Genomic DNA, 20,191 nt, shown 5'->3' on the forward strand with positions numbered 1-20,191 from the left:
CTCTGCAGAGCAATACACACAAACATTAAGAGTAGGTTTTAAGTAATGATTGAGAGGAATTACTTCTGTATGAGCAATGCATTGTTTTTTATTAGTATATTCCTGCATACCATATCTTTAAATTTTATTTAATTACTACAAGGGATGCACAATATTGGATTCTTTGTAGATATATAAAAACTAATTTGGCCAATAACAGATATCAATATATATCCTGTCTAATTTTAGAGATCATCAAATCTCTTCTGTGGTGGAATTAACATCATATTGTGCATACTCTTACTGTGATTGCTCACCAGCAGATGGAGATATAAAATACAGTGCTTTTCAGTGTATGTTATATGCTTAGGGCTAATGTTTTGTACATGTTCACTTTGTCAGTTAAAAGAAAAAAATATTGGATTATGATATTGGCAAAAATCAACATGTTGGCCAGTTAGGATATTTCATTTTAAAGCCAATATCTGCCAATACAGGTGACATGCCATTGACATTCGGATTTCACACCAAATAGGTTGGATGACAGATTTAAACTTTGGATCAAAAAAAGCATAACATCCATATCTGGCTTTCTACAGACAGATCAGTTTATGTCTTTTTCACTATAAAAGGAAGATTTTTATAGATACCTCCAATTAAGGAATTACTGCAACCAAAAAGTCAAAAAGAAAAATGCCGGAGAATCCGGTAGACCCTTCATCCAGCTATTCATAACTGCATATAAATCAGGCATTTAAAGAGGGGTCATCTCTCAAATCTCTCAGTGTCTCGACAGTCTGAAAGCCAATTCGACAAAATATATAAAGGGCAGATGGGGGAAGGAAGGCGATTTGACAATAACAGATATCTGTGTATTTCAATGGAAAAGCACTAGATCCCATGCATGGAAAGAGTCCTGCTGGAAAAATGTGGCTCGATATTTTATTACCCCTCGTATGACAGCACACTATGACAATGGCAGTTCTCAGTGCTGGAGGAAATGCAGCTGTCAATCTTCAAACCATTACCATATATTTTGGAAGTGCCAAAAGATTTAAACTTACTTGAGAGAAATACATACGGCAATACAATCATATTTAATATACAAATACCGTTAGTTTTCAGAAGGATGTATTTAGGCTATATCCCCCCCGAAATAAAAGGTATTGGCAAATGCTTAATGGGTATCTTGCTGGCAGCAGGGAAGAAGGCGTTGACCAGAAAATGGATGATGTGTGAGGGTCCTACCATAGATAACTGGATAGATGTGATTTACATAATGGAAAAGGTTACTTTTTCTTTACACCTAAAGATGCACATTTTTGTACGCCTTTGGGAGAAGTGGATACAGTATGTCAGACCTCGGAGACTTGTATTGTATATTAACTTTAATCTGCCTTATCTATGTTCTTGTCTGCCTCTTTGGAATGTATTTTTTAAAAAAAGAAAGAAAAGGAAATGTTAAGTGTCTATTATAAAAACGTGCTTTTTTTTACAGACCTCCTGAGGTTGTATACATATAGATAATGACACTGTTTGCATGATTGCATTGAAACAAATAAAATCTTAAATTATAAAAAAAATAAAAACGCACTGCAACAGTTAGAGTGTGTAATACTGTTACATCTTCTCCTTGTTTAATAAAATCCATCTCTGTCTATTTTTCCTCTCTCCAGGAGGTCCAACGCTCCACAGCAGACCTGAAAATCACTGCAGAACACTCCAATCATCCAGAAAACAAGCACAAGAACAGATACATCAACATTGTGGCCTGTGAGTCAGCTGTGAAATCTGATTATGATGTCGACTGCTGCGCAATCCAATAATGTTTTATAACGTGTTTTCATCCATTTAATAATCCACTGAAATATATCAATGCCTTCCCTAGATGACCACAGCAGGGTGAAACTACGAGCTCTGGCGGGGAAAGATGCCAAACATTCGGATTATATCAATGCCAACTACGTGGATGTGAGTTTTACAAACCACTTGACTAGTTTTCTTAATGCAGATGCTAGTTTGGTTGCCTCTCCTTGTTAGAAATGTTGTGAAATCCACCTACATGGTCCTGTGTTGTATTCTGCACAGTGCTAAATGCTGAGATCTTTATTTAAAATATTGATTGAGGTATCAAGATCACAACACCGACAGAGAGCAATAAAAATGGGGCATCTATTTTTAAGAGTATTGATTAATGTATAAATATTTGCAATTTCTGTCAGCTGAAGGAGTGGATTTCATGACCTACCAATGTCTTGTGTCAGTAAACCAGTCATATCAGCTACATCAGGGGTTGTGGGTAATTTGTACAATATTGATTGCATTTTACCAGTAAATATATTCCACCACTCTCCTGTTTCAGGGTTACAACCGGCCCAGAGCTTACATAGCTGCTCAGGGGCCTCTCAAGTCCACATTTGAGGACTTTTGGAGGATGGTGTGGGAGCAGAACACGGGAATCATCGTCATGATCACCAACCTGGTGGAGAAGGGGAGAGTAGGTTCTCTTTAATTTCATTTGCAGAAGTAAAATTACAAAACAAATCACTCATGACGTTAACTGTATTGCAGACATGGTAACTCCTTTGTTGTGTCTGTTGCATCCTTCAGAGGAAATGTGACCAGTACTGGCCAACAGAGAACAGCGAGCAGTACGGAAACATTGTGGTGACGCTGAAAAGCACCAAAGTGCACGCCTGCTACACACTGCGGCGTTTCCTTATAAGGAACACTAAAGTGAAAAAGGTAACTAAGAGTCAGACTCATTTTACTCTGTTTTGTTTGAATGAGATTTCAATCTTTAAATCTGGATCAGGTTGCACCAGCTGTTTGTAATTCTCTTACTAAGTTTCAGTTCAGTTCAGTGTTATTTATAAGTCCAGTATCACAAATCCTGATTTGTCTAAGAGTGCTTTAATGAAGGCAAAAACAGTCAGATTCAAACTAGTGACCTACTTAAGGAAGGGGCACCATTAAAAAAATGTGTAAAAGATGCTGTCATTAATTGAGGTTTTTGTGTGTTAATTGGTGTTAAACAGTGGTGGAATGCAACTAAGCACATTTACTCAAGAACTGTACTTACGTACAGTTTAGGTACTTTCTTATTCTCACTGACATCAAAAGTCGCATATATTAATGTATTTGATCGTTTTTTTTGGTGCATTTTTACTGGAAGTTGTGCTCGCTCTTTGTAATGTGTGACAGTTATACTGGTTTGCTTGTATTTATTGTTTTATTAATGTGCTTTTGGCCATGTCGCTCTTGAAAAACAGATTTTAAATTAGACTTTTTTTTTCAGTTAATTAAACTACACAACAGTTACATATTTGCAGTTACACAAACTGAGATATTTTGCACAGCTAATCTCTGTATATGGCCCTATTTGTTCAGGGCAAGTATTACCAGAGGACTCATGTTAATTAGACATTGCCCCTGAAGTCTGTATTTTACTCAAATTTATAGACCTAATCCCCTGAATATGAACCACACAGTCATTTGTGACTCCACTCTACACAACACAGAAGCTCTACACAGCACATCACAGCGTTGATGTCCACTGTTAACCTGCTTTTTGCTTTTCTTTTTTTTTTTTTTTTAAATATGAGATAAACAAGCAGAACTGGTTCTGCCTTACATTGTCACGTCATCCATTTCGCTCCTCTGATCGATTTGAGGTCGCTCCTTTTGTAAATGGGTCTCCATGCTGCGCAGAGAGATTAGCCTTCTGCAACCTAAATGCCGTCAAAACTTTCATTTATAATTGCCAACACAGCCTTCACAATGTTGACCAGGAAAGAGGGAGAAATGAGTTGCAAAGAGAACAAAACAAAAAAAAAAATAAGTATGGCCCTAAATCCCCAAGATGTTGATTCAGTGGGACAAATATTATCACGCAGTCTCTGTGTTTGGCGAATGGTAGGCAATTTATGGTGAAATCTTTACTCGTCATAATGTGAATACAAGCATTGGAATCTCACATGCAGACTATGAAACACAAAATCGTCCAGAAAACATGAAAGAAATGCCAGATATTTCACACTTCTGTTGGTAAACTAAGTAGATGCTTTTATGATAACATAATACACTCATAGTCTTCCTTTTTTTCCTCTCCTGAAAGGGTTGTTTTTCAACATTTGATGTGGATAATCTCACTTTTCACTGGATAAAAAAGTGATGTTTTTAAAATTTAAAATGACCCTCAATTCTGGTCATTACAAAATTGGTCCTTGTTCCGAGTGGCATTCAAAAAGTCTTAAATCTATCTCGCCTTAAGCTGTAAGAACCCTGATAAGTCGTCCATGCACAGTGAATGAAGAGCGTGCATTGTATTCTCACCAGGGTCACAACTCTGCTTTCGTGTTCCAGGGTCAAAAGGGGAACCCAAAGGGGAAGCTAAACGAGCGCATCGTGGTTCAATATCACTACACTCAGTGGCCTGACATGGGAGTACCAGAGTACACCCTCCCCGTCCTCACCTTCATCAACCGCTCATCAGCGGCTCGCGCTGCAGACACGGGCCCCGTCCTGGTGCACTGCAGGTACGACACTTATCACCGAGCTGCTGGGCTGAATGTTACTCATGACTGCTGGAGTCTCGTATTTGTTGACTGGGTTAACAGCTCCCTCTATGGGCCTGCCATTATGCTCATATTGCTTTGTGCTCTGCTCCTCAGTGCAGGGGTTGGCCGCACAGGAACGTACATTGTCATTGACAGCATGCTACAACAGATCAAGGACAAAAGCACAGTCAGCGTCCTGGATTTTCTCAAACATATCCGCACACAACGCAACTACCTAGTTCAGACTGAGGTAAGAAACCCAAAATTGTCCCTTGTATTAGAAAACCTCTTTTATATTAAAAAGGTCATTTGTAATAAAATATTGATAGGGAGCTATGAAAGCTATTCAGCTGATATTCTAGGGTCAGGTTAGGGTTGCACATGCTGCAATTTTATTGTACGCAAAGTTCAAACCATTATATGCTCACAGCAATACAAATGAACGTCCGTACTCGCTGTCCTCAGTCCACATTTTTGTATTTTTGTCCTATAACTGATGTAGGAGTGAGATGTTCCTACCCTCACTGTCACGTCTGTCCGTACAGAACTTTCTGTAACTGTGATGTCGTGTTTTGTTGGCTCGTTTTAGGTTTTCTCTTCTATTAAGTGACAATTAGCTAAAGTTTCAACCTAATTCACAAATGGTTGTTGAAATTGCAATAAATCATAAAAATGTGAAGGCTTTAGTTACTTGTTATTTTGCTGATTTAAATCATGAATAAAAAATATAATCAGATTAATTCTGATTACTTTTTTCACAGTTTATAAAGTACTTAAAACTAGCCTCACCATGCTTTTTTTTCCTTCAGTTTTTCTTATTGTAAAATTTGTCTTAAATTCAATTTTGAGTGCCATTAAAAAGTTCTTAAATTTAAATTTCCATGAGTTGTATCAACTCTCCTTCTTGAGATGTTGCTTTTGGTACTTTAAGTATATATTAAACCTTGATGTACTTTTGTGGAATAAAATAGTCAATGCAAGACTTGCAAAGTCTTGCAAAGTATTTCTACACTTTGCTATTGCTACATTTACATCTGTAAAGATCTGAGTAATTGTCCTGCCACTGTTTACATGCCATTTTTATTTCAATTCCTTTTTTCAATGTCTGTTTTTGTTTCACAACTTCCATTTCATTTCCCAGCACCCCGTGTCATCATAGTCTTTGTCTGTCTGTCACAAATAAATAAGATGACTGGCTGTGATTGGCTGCTGCTTTACCTGAATAAGAAAACATCAAATTACAAAACTGCTTCTGCTCAGTGAACAACTGCTGGAATAATACACATAAAAATTATATTAAAATGATGGATGAAATCGAAGTGAGTTTTAAATGTTTCATGTTTTTTTTCCCTACAGGGTTATGATATTTTTCAGGGTTATATTTTTTCATTTGTCTGTGTTTATTCATGTAACCATGTATTTCATAATCTAATTTTGAACCCTTTTGGTCTTCCCTTCAGGAGCAGTACGTTTTTATCCACGATGCTCTGATGGAGGCCATCATGAGCAGAGAGACAGAGGTGCCCGCCTGGCAGCTGCACAGTTATGTCAACAGCATCCTCACGCCCAACTCGACAGGCCGCACGCTGCTGGAGAAGCAGTTCAGGGTGAGTAAACCTTCTGGGAGTCTGACTGGTCCGTTTAGACGAGCTGTCACCGTCTGCAGCGACACCACCAGCTGAAATCGAGGTTGCCTTTCGGATCAGAAGCTTGTTAGCAATGCACACGGTGGCTTTCCAGTTCCAGACGGGAATAGATTGAAAACGTCTCTGATGTTGGCTGTAATAAAGTCATGTCTGTCACCCCTGCTGCCTTATGCAAAGCTTGATGAATGTTTCATCAAGCTCCTGCTCCGTCAACATCAGGAGAGGGGAACTAATTGCTCGTTCATAATGTCACTTCCTCCCGAGCTTCACATGCTCGTTACTAATGTGAAAGACTCACCGTTAATCTTGGCTGTTAAACAACAATGTATCCTATGTTTTATTTTAATGTGTGGTGACTCTCAGGACTAAGATCAGATTTTCTGATCTTGTGGTCTTTTCTTTCTGTCTCTCCAGCTGTTGACTCAGTGCAACGCGCGCTTTGCAGAGTGTTTTAGTGCCCACAAAGAGTGCAACAAGGAGAAGAACCGCAATTCCTCAGTGGTTCCCTGTGAGTATCTTATCTGTTTTTACCACAACACACAGGCAATGGAGCTGAGGTCATGTTGAACACTTGGAGCTGCTGCAGTCAAGGGTGTCTAAAAGGCTGGCTATAGTATGTTTACCTAGAAAGTTAAAAGGATAGTTTGGATTCAGTTATGTGAGCAATGTACTGCTGTGAATGGGCGTCAGCAACATACCATATTTGAGCCAGTCACTAAAGTCCCAGATTTAAAAAAACAAAAAGTCAGGGAAAGCCGTTAACGGCTTCAGTTCTCCATCTATGCTCTCGTCAAAGCCAGCAGACTCCGATGAAGAAAACAGTAACAGTAGCTGCTTGTACACTGGAGTTGTTGGTCTACTGCTGCTTTAATCGGTTAGTTTTGTTTGACTTTGGTAAATCCAAAGTCACACAAGGACACAAACAAAATAATTGACTGAAGCAGCTTTTGACTAGTGTTCAGCAATGTTAAATCATTGTTTTTCTCCAGAGTGATAAAACTGCTTCATTTTCTCATTGGAAATCACTGATAAGGTAAAACAGTGACGTTTTTTTCAACATTGCTTACACTTCAACATCAACAATATCAAGGGTTCCAATGGTCATAGAAAACCTGGAAAAGTCTTGAAATTTCACAATCACATGACTATGGATAAGTACCTCATATAAACCCACTTATAAATAATTTGAATTGTCCCTTTAAAGGGGTTTCTGTCTTTAAAAGAGTCAGACAACAGTGTGTTTAAATTTGAAGGATATCATTATATTTGGACACTATTAAAAGCATTTTTACGCGTAAAAAGGGTTCTGTGTTAATTACTTTTCCTTTTTTAAATAGATGAAAATAACAGTCCTAATATGGTAATCTACATTTTCCTATTTTTCAGCCTGTGATCTATGAAAGACAATTTGTGTTCCCGAATTAGAATCTATTTCCATAATCCTATAAGTTAATCTTTCTATGCATTCTCTACACCCTGACAGGAAAAGGACGTTGTTTCTATAGCAACAGCGAGGACTGGTAATGAACGTGTGCATTATCCAGTGCAATATTATAGAGGCCTGGATTTGTGATTTAAATTGTTGGGCTTTTTTCTCCCCCTCCCTCTCCCTCTCCACAGCGGAGCGAGCAAGGGTCGGACTCACCACTCTGCCTGGAATGAAAGGAACAGATTACATTAACGCGTCCTACGTAATGGTACAGTGTGATAGTCTGCCTTCTTTATCCTTGCTCGCTGTGTTGTTTTGAAGATGTTTATTGATGGGTCTGACAGTTATTGATGACAATTTCTTTTAAAATGATGAGCAGTCTGTCAGCTTTCACAGTCATCCATCAGTGTGAGCGCTCTGAGCTTCACAAAGGCTAACAGCTCACATCTGTCACCTCAGGGTTACTTCAGGAGTAATGAGTTCATCGTTACCCAGCACCCTTTACCCCACACCACCACAGACTTCTGGAGGATGATTTGGGACCATAATGCTCAAATTATTGTCATGTTGCCAGACAACCAGGGTTTGGTAAGTTACCCTAAAGCGTAATAATGATAATGTGGTGTTTCTGTTGTTTTTTTATTTGCCATTTAGAGCTACAGTGTCTCTTAGGGCAAAATTGTAATCTAGTCTGCATACAGATAGAAAGCATAATAACAGCCAAACCAAAGGTGACCGAAATATACCTTGTTGACTCACCGCTGCTTCTCTGCAGGCTGAGGATGAATTTGTTTACTGGCCGAGTCGGGAGGAGGCCATGAACTGTATCGCCTTCACTGTCACACTCATCAGTAAGGACAGACTGTGCCTCTCCAATGAGGAGCAGATCATCATCCACGACTTCATCCTGGAGGCCACACAGGTACCCGCAGCTCTGCTCGTCTCATATACCATACCTATGCCTCATTTCCACTGCATGATTTGGCTGAAGTCTTCTTGACTTACTTAAGGTATCAAGTCTTTTTTTCCATTTTGTTTTCCACTGTGGATTTCCCCTTAAGGGGCCAGGCAGGATTCTCAACCGATCGCCATATAGATAACTATGGAGAAAAATGTTTACTTCTGTTATTGTTAACGTTTAAGACAAATGTACATAACGACATCAAGGCATGTATATGTCAGATGTATGCCATGTATATTTGTTAGAAATAAAGTAACAAATTGACTGACTTATAAATAGCTTAGAAAGGGTAGGAAATAATAGGTTTATACTTCCTCCTCATCCTTTTCAGTCATGTAAGATTTCATTTCTTATCATTTATTAGAATCTTTTTTTAGAATTTTGTTTGTGTTAAGGTTATCATCTATATCTGTTTTTGCTATTTTATTTAATGTTTCTTAATGTTTTATCTTTTTTCTTGTTTTACATGTATGAAATAAATGTCTATCTATTTGTTAATCTATCTACCTACATATCTTTCCATCATCTATCTCTGTCACCGTGTTGTGTGCCCGTAGTGATGCTCCTCTGTTGTGTGTTGACAGGACGACTACGTTCTAGAGGTGAGACATTTTCAGTGCCCTAAATGGCCCAACCCCGACGCTCCTCTCAGCAGCACCTTTGAGCTCATCAGCGTTATCAAGGAGGAGGCCATGACTCGAGATGGCCCCACCATTGTGCACGATGAGTAAGTTTGCCTTTACCTCGACGTTTTTGTCTTTCGGCACAGGGCAGTTTACTTGCATGCATGCATAAACAATGTGTATGCACAAAAAACATGCTTATGCATAAACTGGTGTTTAGAAAGAAGGAATGTGAGGTGAGAATGTGTGCACCTCATGCATTCTTCAGAGCAGGCGTACACACAGTTTTAGCTGAGATAACTGCAGGTAATATGATAAGTTTAAATATAAGTTTAAGTAAGAGACGGAAAATGTTGTTTTCCCAGTTTTAATCATTGATTCTTCATTTGCAGCTAACATTGTGTTCTGCAAAATGTAAATCAAAGGCACATTTATAAAATTAATCTTAAATCATTTATGAGTGATGCATTTCATCATTATTTTTAGTTACGTTCATCTCCCTGTTATTGATCATTTAATTTTGTCATGTGGGGCATTTTGTGTAGTTAGTTTCCAAATGAGCGCTACGAATGAATCATTGATCCTTCTGACATAATAATAACGATGACTGAGATTTCACCGCGACAGTGATTTCCAGCATTATGATAAAGAAGTGGTACGGATACAAATATCCGTGCATAATGACGGCTGCTCTGGAACTGTTGGAGAACCTCACCAATGCAACACAGTCGGTGAAAATGCTCTTTCTTTACTGTATTTCTCACTGACAGATGATGAATGGTGGAGGGGCACATGTGCAAATAAGCAAACACATGTTTAAAGGTGTTTCTCCGTCCTCTTATGGTAAAACATTGGGTGTGGAAATGAGGCTTGTGCCCATGCGCCCAGCATTACAAAGATTAAGATTTATAAAGCAGAATGAGGTAACAGCCCTATAAATCTGACTCAAAGAAAGCATATTCATATCTCTGCCTCTGTGTGTAAGCAGTTTTAGTCGTGAATCTCTACAAAACTTTATGCATCTGGCCCCTGGAGTGTAACTTATTTGATGTTTATCACACGTTGTTGGCCTTACTTATTGTCTAAAGTCTGCATCTGGATCTGCACTTTAAGGGTTCAGGAGTGGCAGAATCCTGAGATTTTTAATTACTTTTGAGTTGTGCTTGTTTAGCTGTAGTGTTTGCAGTCGCAGGATAGAAAACAAGCCACTAAATGTGGAGTGCTCTCCATGGTTTGGGCTTTGAGTGTCCTCCAGTGCATACCAGCATTGAGAATCTACAGACAACAACCAAGATACACAAAAGCACCACTCTGAAGTCTCTCAGTAACCAGGCAACCATAACAACTTCAGCAACTGCTCCCAGCTGACGTCTTTTCCTACAGACCTCTGTGCCTTCAGCACCTCAGCTGCTGTTGGTGAAAACACCAGCTAATTGAATGTTCCCCATCACTGAAGGTCCTGATAATCAATCACACTTCAGCTCTCATTTACCTAAAGCTGCATCTGAAGTTGTCACAGACTCAGCAACAGGCTACTCTGTTCCCCACCTATTTACACCAGATGCTAATGTGATGGGATGCTAATGTGATGGGATGCTGATTGCTCACAGTCTGCACAAAAGTAGTCACATTTTATCATTTCATACATTGAGTATGTTTCCTTAGCAGTTACTTGTTGGATGCAGGGGATATTATTTTAATTACTTTTTTCATACTGCCGACTTGGCTTGACTCGGTTTGACTTGGTGTGTCAGCACAGCGCAGCGTAGCAGGGATTTGCTTTTGTATACAACAGAGCTGCCCATTCGAAGATGTGGCTTTAACTAATGACACACTTGTGCTTTTGAACACAATTCTGTGCGCCGTGCTCATGTTATTACTTGTGTAAACTTTCTTGTAATGTCAAAGATTTTTAATTTTCTCTCTGCATCACACAAACGTACTCTAGATGCCAGTCTCCTCCAGTTGGCTTGTAATGTTTTGAAAGCATGGGTGGAATAATGAAATCATGATGAAGAAGCCTCTCTGATGTCACCAAAACCTTTTTGGGAGCGGTCAGGTGCCTTTTGGCTCCAGAGATGGTCTATCTTGGGCACGTCTTGGCACAAATCCCAAATCAGCATGATCTGACTCGATTCGGCTAAAAGTGCTAATGAAAAAAAGCCCCATCCGTTGTCCAGCAGAGCTGATTTTGATCATTTCCTCACAGGTATGGAGCCGTGTCTGCAGGCATGCTCTGCGCCCTCACCACACTGTCCCAGCAGCTGGAGAGCGAGGGGGTCGTCGACATCTATCAGGTGGCTAAGATGATCAATCTCATGAGGCCGGGAGTCTTCACTGATATAGTAAGTTCATGTTTATGTCAAATACAAACACAAGGCATTCAGGATTAAGAGTTGAATCATTGGGGACATGAAACATAACATTTAAAACCATCTGGGGCTTTAGCTGTTAGATCTTTTACTCTTCTTCTCCAATCACGCGATAACTTCAGCTGCCATTTAGGAGGGAAAACAGTTTGATATTCAGCCAAACACCAGACCGGACTGGATAGGCACACAGATTTTTACCAAGTTGCCCTCGACTCAGCAGCAGCTCCTGGGCGAAACATAATGACACCGTATCCTAACGGCGATCAAACGTCCGACCATCATGTGACACTGTGTAACATTGAAATTCTCTATACACACTAAATCCATGAAATATTCACTTCTGTTACTTCATATAAAAAAAACGTGTAATATCAGCTGTGCAATTGAAATCAGGCTGGAGACATAACCATGTAAAAGATAGATGAGCATGCTTCTTACTGTCTTCCTACATTTGTGACATTACTTTTTAACCCTTTAGAGCCTGAGCCTTGAAATGATAGTCAGAAAATGATTTATTTATTTTATTTTATTTTAAATTCATGTACTTATGTGATACGATATTTTATTGTAATATTTGACCAATAGAAATGTCCTTTTTAGAGACAAAGACATACATTTTTCATTGCAACTGGAACACTTAAAATGTTTTGTGTCATTTTCTCCCAATCAGGAACGTTTTAACCTTTTAGTGCATTGTGATGGGTAAAAAACAAGTCTCTGTCCTCTCCAGGCAAATATGGACTTGATATTTTCCTCAGAAGACATTATCAGGAAAACGTCCATTCTCTGAATGCCCTAGGTCTGCAGTTTGTGTCTGTATCTGTAAAGTTTCATGAGGCTGTGATTATACTGGGGGTCACAATAGGTCATTTTATAGAATGACGTCAAAATTGCATTCAACATTTTTATTAAGGAAAGTATTGTTAATGTGACCGACATGGAGGTCTCAGAAAAACGTGTATCAGGTATGACACAAATTCTAGAGTTAAACATAAAACATGTTTTATATTGTGATATTTACAAGAAATGGCATACTCGCATACGGTGTGTAGGTAGTAATTAGCATGGTCATTTACCTCACCAAAAATGTTCAGCTCTCTGGTGATCTCCCTCCAGCCAGCTGGCACTTTATGTTTTTTTTTTTAATAAACACAGGCCGGCAAAAAACGGAAATTGACAATTTAGTGGTGAGCAGGTAGTCAATTTTTCAAGCTTCAAAAAACTGCTTTCTAATGGAGATCAATAATTTTTGTTCTCACCAAACCATAAAGTAATATGGGGCATCAAACCTAAACAATGACTTGAAAGAGGTTAAAAAGCTGCACAGTTGGATTGATCATTACAGGCAGCGCCTTTCCCATCAATGGTTTCACTCAGTGTTTGTGAATGGAGTTTTTAAAGAAATGGAACGATCTGTGAGTGTGTTACCCGCTGTGATCTGTAATGTTAACCTGTTGTGTGCTTGTGTTTGTGTGCACAGGAGCAGTACCAGTACCTTTACAAAGCCATGCTCAGCCTGGTCAGTAACAGAGAGTGTGGCCTGACCCCCATGCACACGGACACTAACGGGGTGGTGGTGATTGCAGACGAGTCGGACCCTGCAGAGAGCATGGAGTCGCTCGTCTGAAGACGTTCTCACAGGCACTTAATTTGTAAAAAAAAAAAAAAAAAACTCGAGAACTTTTCTGAGGCCTTTTTTGCCAGACTATTGATTAAATGAATAACCTTATTACTTTTTTATACTGATAAAAGTTTTTTGATATTTATGTTTTTCTCCTTTTTTTCTCGTCTTAAATGTTATCCTGCTGAGCGTTTGCACCTGTTTAAGTTGACGTGAGGAAAAAGCAGCTCTGTCCAGTTTTGCACTATACTATCAGTGTTACTGCCTAAATCCAGTGAGTGAAGTCGTTTCACAGTTTCAATCCTGGCATCACGACACGACCGGGATCTTTGGACCGCATTGAGACAAACCTGAAGCATGGAGACCAGGATGAGTTAATGCGATCCACTTCTGAAAATGTCTCAAAACAAAAACACATCACAACATAGCCCAGCACGCATTGTGTCACTTTTATCACCTCGATCAAATGAACTGTTTTTGAGGCTCCGCTCCACCAGGGTGAAGTTCTTTATTCAAGTTAAGAGACTATTACCTGCTTAATATTCATATATTGTCCAAATATTTCACTGCTGTCTTGTATAATGTACTTATGGCTTATTTTGTTAAAGTGTGTTACAACATCTAATGTGAACATGTATTGCTTTTTACAGGGATTTATATTGTTATATTGTTTTGTAATATATATATTATATCCTTAATAGCCAGCCAATGTTTTCTTTTTTTCAGTGCTTTTGCCTATTTGTCCACAAGCCTTGGTGTAGACTCATGCTTTTTGAGATTGTCATGAATTATCTACAAAGCTCTTTTTTCTTTGTTGTTTCTTTTCAGATTCTCTAACCTCAGTTGTCAAAGCTCAGCTGTTAACACGTGTAATTGGTATCCATAATGACACAATGTCTACAAAAAGGTATTCACTCCACACAAACTTCTATGTTTTATTGATTTACAGCATTAAATCACAGTGGATGTAATTAGGATTTTTTTGACAGATTGATAGAAGAAACTTCATGTTAAAGTAAAAAGAGATGTCAACAGACAGACTTAAATTAACCTCAAATAGAAAACCCAAAATTGCTTGTACAGCAAGTAACCTTCTGGCAGCATTTACAGTGAGAATGTGAATAACTTCTGCAACAGTGACTGTATATAGAGATGGACAATGTGTCTCCACTTCCTCCCATGTTCAGAAATGAGGCTAAAATATCCCATATATTTATAATAATAACTAAATACCAGATGCCAAGATGGCGCCTTTTCATTCCAATGGATTTGCTCGCCTGACACATTCAGAAAATAGATAAAAAATTCAGAATAGAAGAGTCATAAGTGACTTTGTTTGCTGTTCGAGGTGTCCTGTCAGCAGTTTTACAGATGTCTTTTACAATAATGGTCTAGGGGGTAAAATGCTTTTTTAGCAACAGGGGATTTTTTTGCTGCATTACCACAGGTGGCCACCAGGAAAACTTGGCTGACAACTTGCGAAATACAGCTGCTAACATCAGGCGGGCCTGGTTCATTCCTACGAGAGCCGCTCAGTAGCACATGAAGCAAAAAAAAAGCTCAATTTCCACAGTATGAAAGTATCCAGATCCTCTGCATCACAGGGCCAATATAGCATGAAGCACTATGCCCAATTTGATATCTTCCGCCAGTGGAGCAGCTATCTCCAGGTAGCATCCTGCTAGCTTGAATGGAGATCAAATACTTTAATCAGTCAATTTTAGACTTTTCAAATTTTACCGAAGTGAATTGATTAAATCTCGATAGTAAAAAAGTTAGTCAAGGAAAAAAAGTCTTATTGGATCCAGCATCACATGACATGTGTTTCCACTATGTAAAAATTGCCACTATGTAAAATTTGCCTCGAATCTTGGCGCTCTTCCTGGGGGCTTGTGCAGTAGCGCTCTTCGGAGTATCAAGATCCCACCTTCAGTTTATCGTGACAGCTGGATTAGCACATCCAGCTGTCAGTCATGACGTCAGACCCCCTTTTTATAGCATCAATTAGAAAATGAAAACCAAGCTCATCACAAAGATGAACACTTGAACAAACTGCAGTGTGATTAAAACTACCTAAAATGACAAAAAACATCTTTGGGAATCATTTATTAGACTTTACTTGATTTAAGTTTGTCCCATCTGCTTACAGAGGGAGTCTGGTTTAATACCTGCAGTCAGCTTTTGGTGAGCTGCCACACTGTCCATCTTTATATAGTATATGATCTGGACACAGTATATTATATTTTCCAGTCAAAGGGAACAGTAAAATTTCACATTTTGTCACTAATTCTGAACATAACTGAGGTCGTAGACATTAACTTGGCCACTCCAGGATGCAGATTTATTTTTCCCGGGATAGCAACCTGCCTACGCTGCCTTTAATTGGCTTGCCTGGACATTCCTACCCTAACCAAACTCTCTCCTCTTGCCTAAACCTAAACAACCAACAATGTCAACGACTGCTAGCCAATCAGCAGGGGAGTAGGACAGGTCATACTTTTGCTGTCATAGGAAACTCAAATTTGCCTCCAGCACATAAAAACTGTTTTTAAAGTAATTCCTGCAGCTGTGGCTTTACATTTGGCATCACTAGTTTAGGGAAAATAATGCATTCTCACAGAGAACTGCAGTGTCCTCAAGAATTTCTTCATGTTTCACTGCATTTTTACTCTCCACCTTCATGAGCATCGATGGAGCCTGCTGCAGAGGAGTGTCCTCCTCGTGATTAGGAGGGTGCGTTTCTGCAGATGTGCCGTGTTTGGTTTACACTCCACTAATGAGCCCACTTTGCAGTCTCATTAGTGTCCTTACCCTTCTTCTCAACACACTTCTTTTTAGAGCTGTGCCATTCGCCATCCTTCAATTTCTATAATCGTATTAGCGATGTCCAGTGCCTTGGAAATGTTTTTATGTCCTTCCCCCTTTTCATTAAACTCTCAGATTTGTTTGAAGCTTGTTATAGAGCAGTTTTTAGCAGGGAGTTGACTAAATGGATGTTGGATCCAGGTATATTTAAGCAAAAATAACCTTGATTACACACAACTTGTGAAAAAGTGGCTGCACCATTACTGATTTAAATCTCATGCTGAAGAGATAAATATGTGAGCAGTTTTGGTTTTTTTTCTACTGAGTTTATAGTTGTGACCCCATTGAGTTTTTTTCTTTTATTAAGATTTTAAAAAATCTAATTACATCCATAACAAATGAGAAATTTGAAGCTGTAAATAAGAAAAAGAACACAAAAACATCCAAAGGAGGTGAATACTTTTTAATAGACACTTTTGTTTCTTTTTTGGGGGGGGTGATGCTTTATTTGTAACCAAAGATGTGGTTCCAGTTTGCAACATGTAAGTGGTTTTGTCCTGAGATCTATTTAATCAACTAGAATTTAAAATCAAATTGTTTAAAATGCAGTACAGATTATTGGTGTCAGAGGTGTGAACTGAACAAGAGTGAAGCATGTTTCTGTTTAAGCCACAGGAACTCACTTTCCAGTAAATAATCTGAGTTACAAAGTTTTAGATTCAGACTGTAAAATATATTTTATTTGGGCTGATATTCTGTCTCGGCACTATTTTGTGACTATTAATTATAAGCCCTTTTCAACCCTCAACATCCCGCTCTCTTGATTGATTTTTGTGCATTCTCACACTCAATGAAGATTTTATTCTGTGAAAATCTACTTCTCTGACAAAGGGGAGTTTGCTATATTTAGTGAAAACTCTCCAACATTTGGAGAAAAATCCAGATTGCTGATCACTTGGCCCTGCAGCAGATCTTTTCTTTTCAGCAACTGTATTTCTTCTGTATGAATGCCAGCGTCCTCTCTGTTTGATACTTCTACGCTCGTTGAGTACTGTGGCTGCACACATTTACTTAAAAAAAAAGAAGTCTTTGACTTTAATCTTTGCGATCATAACAGTTTATATTTTCATACAAAGATTTGGTTTGTGTAGTAGCCCTTAAACTGATTGTGCGTTTGTGGGAAGTTGATTATTGATGGCAAAATCCCCACAGTCATCCCCTCTGAGATCTGTTCTGATATTTAAACCAGATATTTCCTGACTTTGCTCAACAGTCCGGGGATCCAGTGTGTTGGCGTCAGTGCATTTCCGCCAGGCTGGCAGTGAAGTCTATTTTGTAACTTAAATAAAAAATAAAATGGTTTTGTCCATCATATCACGTGTTTATATGACAGTACCATAGTCATATGAATTCCTATGATGCTGTCATATGCCATCTTATAGTGTAATAGTGTTATTTAATAGGTATATTGTATTGATATTCATGAAATAAAGTTTGGGTTCGGATGCTCAGCATCCTTGTATCACATGGAACTACTGATGGAAGAGTTTCTACTCAAAATAAGCAACATGTTCATCCTGTCGCCCCCTGCTGCCAGTCTGTCAACAAACAGTGATGAAAGAACTATTCAGATGCTTTACTACAGTGGAAATACTAAATATACCCATTTAAAGTCCTACAAAAAAAAAGACTCTCTTAAAGCCAGAAATAAGGATCTATTTTCACAAACATGATAATACTCTGAGGAGCTCCTAACAGCCTTGGCTTATCGTACTGGTTTTACCTGTTTCAGGACCATGTCACCTGATTTATCGGCCAAATTATTATTTTATCTGTGCCATAAAAGTCAAACATCAGCAGCTGTGACATCTGTCGAAAACGTATATTATTATTTTATTTATACCATGAAAGTCAAATGTCACCTGCTCTGGATAAGGATCAAACCAGCAACCTCGGTCATATTAAACACTTGTTTAAACCACTGAGCCAAACGTCCAGCCATGTTCAATGATGATTGTTATCTCCTTTAGCTTTAGCGTTTTTCTGATTTGGTCTACAAATGATGTACCCCAAAATGACTTTGACTTTATGCGCCGTCCACTGCCATCTAATGGGCGCTGTAAATACTACATCATGTTAAATATTTCACTCCAAGGCCCAAACTCTCTGCGTGCATTAACTCACTTTCACAGACATGAATGGCTGCTTTGGCTCGAGTTCACCAATACCCCTAAAGACCCGGGTGTGTGAGGGCCCTTTCATCGCTGCTTGCAGCTTTAATTTGGCTTTTATTTCCACTTTGTGTAGGATAACGCATCTTTTGTATGCTATAACGCGTCTCTACAAGCTATTCTATGTTGTTTTCAGCCATTTTTAGGAGGGGTCATAATTTGACTTTTTTCGACATACTATACTATTGCCTTGTTCGTCGGCCATTTTTTGGACATGCTAAATTATGAGGTTTTTGCCCTTTTTTGGACTTAATTGCCACTTTGTATGCTAAAACGCATCTCTACAAGCTATTCTATGTTGTTTTCAGCCATTTTTAGGAGGGGTCATAATTTGACTTTTTTCGACATACTATACTATTGCCTTGTTCGTCGGCCATTTTTTGGACATGCTAAATTATGAGGTTTTGGGCCTTTTTTGGACTTAATTGCCACTTTGTATGCTATAACGCGTCTCTACAAGCTATTCTATGTTGTTTTCAGCCATTTTTAGGAGGGGTCATAATTTGACTTTTTTCGACATACTATACTATTGCCTTGTTGGCCGGCCATTTTTTGGACATGCTAAATTATGAGGTTTTTGGCCTTTTTTGGACTTAATTGCCACTTTGTATGCTATAACGCGTCTCTACAAGCTATTCTATGTTGTTTTCAGCCATTTTTAGGAGGGGTCAAAATTTGACTTTTTTCGACATACTATACTATTGCCTTGTTGGCCGGCCATTTTTTGGACATGCTAAATTATGAGGTTTTTGGCCTTTTTTTGGACTTAATTGCCACTTTGTATGCTATAACGCGTCTCTACAAGCTATTCTATGTTGTTTTCAGCCATTTTTAGGAGGGGTCATAATTTGACTTTTTTCGACATACTATACTATTGCCTTGTTCGTCGGCCATTTTTTGGACATGCTAAATTATGAGGTTTTTGGCCTTTTTTGGCCTTTATTCCCACTTTGTATGCTATAACGCGCTTATACAAGCTATTCTATGTCGTTTTCAGCCATTTTTAGAAGGGGTCAAATTTTGACTTTTTCGGCATACTATACTATTGCCTTGTTGGTCGCCATTTTTGGACATGCTAAATTATGAGGTTTTTGGCCTTTTTGGACTTAATTGCCACTTTGTATGCTATAACGCTGCCTCTACAAGCTATTCTATGTTGTTTTCAGCCATTTTTAGGAGGGGTCATAATTTGACTTTTTCGACATACTATACTATTGCCTTGTTGGTCGGCCATTTTTTGGACATGCTAAATTATGAGGTTTTGGCCTTTTTTGGACTTTATTCCCACTTTGTATGCTATAACGCGTTTCTACAAGCTATTCTATGTCCTTTTCAGCCATTTTTAGGAGGGGTCAAAATTTGACTTTTTTCGACATACTATACTATTGCCTTGTTGGCCGGCCATTTTTTGGACATGCTAAATTATGAGGTTTTTGGCCTTTTTTTGGACTTAATTGCCACTTTGTATGCCATAATGCGTCTCTACAAGCTATTCTATGTTGTTTTCAGCCATTTTTAGGAGGGGTCATAATTTGACTTTTTTCGACATACTATACTATTGCCTTGTTGGCCGGCCATTTTTTGGACATGCTAAATTATGAGGTTTTTTGCCTTTTTTTGGACTTAATTGCCACTTTGTATGCTATAACGCGTCTCTACAAGCTATTCTATGTTGTTTTCAGCCATTTTTAGGAGGGGTCATAATTTGACTTTTTTCGACATACTATACTATTGCCTTGTTCGTCGGCCATTTTTTGGACATGCTAAATTATGAGGTTTTTGGCCTTTTTGGACTTTATTCCCACTTTGTATGCTATAACGCTGCTCTACAAGCTATTCTATGTAGTTTTCAGCCATTTTTAGGAGGGGTCATAATTTGACTTTTTTCGACATACTGTACTATTGCCTTGTTGGCCGGCCATTTTTTGGACATGCTAAATTATGAGGTTTTTGGCCTTTTTTGGA

General features: G+C 38.6%; 1 protein-coding gene across 1 annotated transcript in view; it reads left to right on the top strand.

Moving 5' to 3' along the window:
- ca16b (carbonic anhydrase XVI b) overlaps positions 1-16,803 on the top strand; it is a 139,849-nt gene extending 123,046 nt beyond the window's left edge. Inside the window, exons 16-29 of the mRNA XM_042507475.2 lie at positions 1,656-1,752; positions 1,868-1,950; positions 2,342-2,476; positions 2,590-2,724; positions 4,345-4,517; positions 4,653-4,788; positions 5,999-6,145; positions 6,599-6,692; positions 7,805-7,881; positions 8,073-8,201; positions 8,389-8,535; positions 9,159-9,301; positions 11,407-11,542; positions 13,050-16,803. Coding sequence (XP_042363409.2) covers positions 1,656-1,752; positions 1,868-1,950; positions 2,342-2,476; positions 2,590-2,724; positions 4,345-4,517; positions 4,653-4,788; positions 5,999-6,145; positions 6,599-6,692; positions 7,805-7,881; positions 8,073-8,201; positions 8,389-8,535; positions 9,159-9,301; positions 11,407-11,542; positions 13,050-13,196 — 1,779 coding nt within the window. The 3' untranslated portion in view covers positions 13,197-16,803. The remainder of the gene's footprint in view (positions 1-1,655; positions 1,753-1,867; positions 1,951-2,341; positions 2,477-2,589; positions 2,725-4,344; positions 4,518-4,652; positions 4,789-5,998; positions 6,146-6,598; positions 6,693-7,804; positions 7,882-8,072; positions 8,202-8,388; positions 8,536-9,158; positions 9,302-11,406; positions 11,543-13,049) is intronic.
- The last annotated feature ends 3,388 nt before the right edge of the window (positions 16,804-20,191 follow it).

This window comes from Plectropomus leopardus, chromosome 2 (assembly GCF_026936395.1).
Source record: "Plectropomus leopardus strain MGB_pleo_1.0 chromosome 2, ASM2693639v1, whole genome shotgun sequence".
Lineage (NCBI taxonomy): Eukaryota > Metazoa > Chordata > Actinopteri > Perciformes > Serranidae > Plectropomus > Plectropomus leopardus.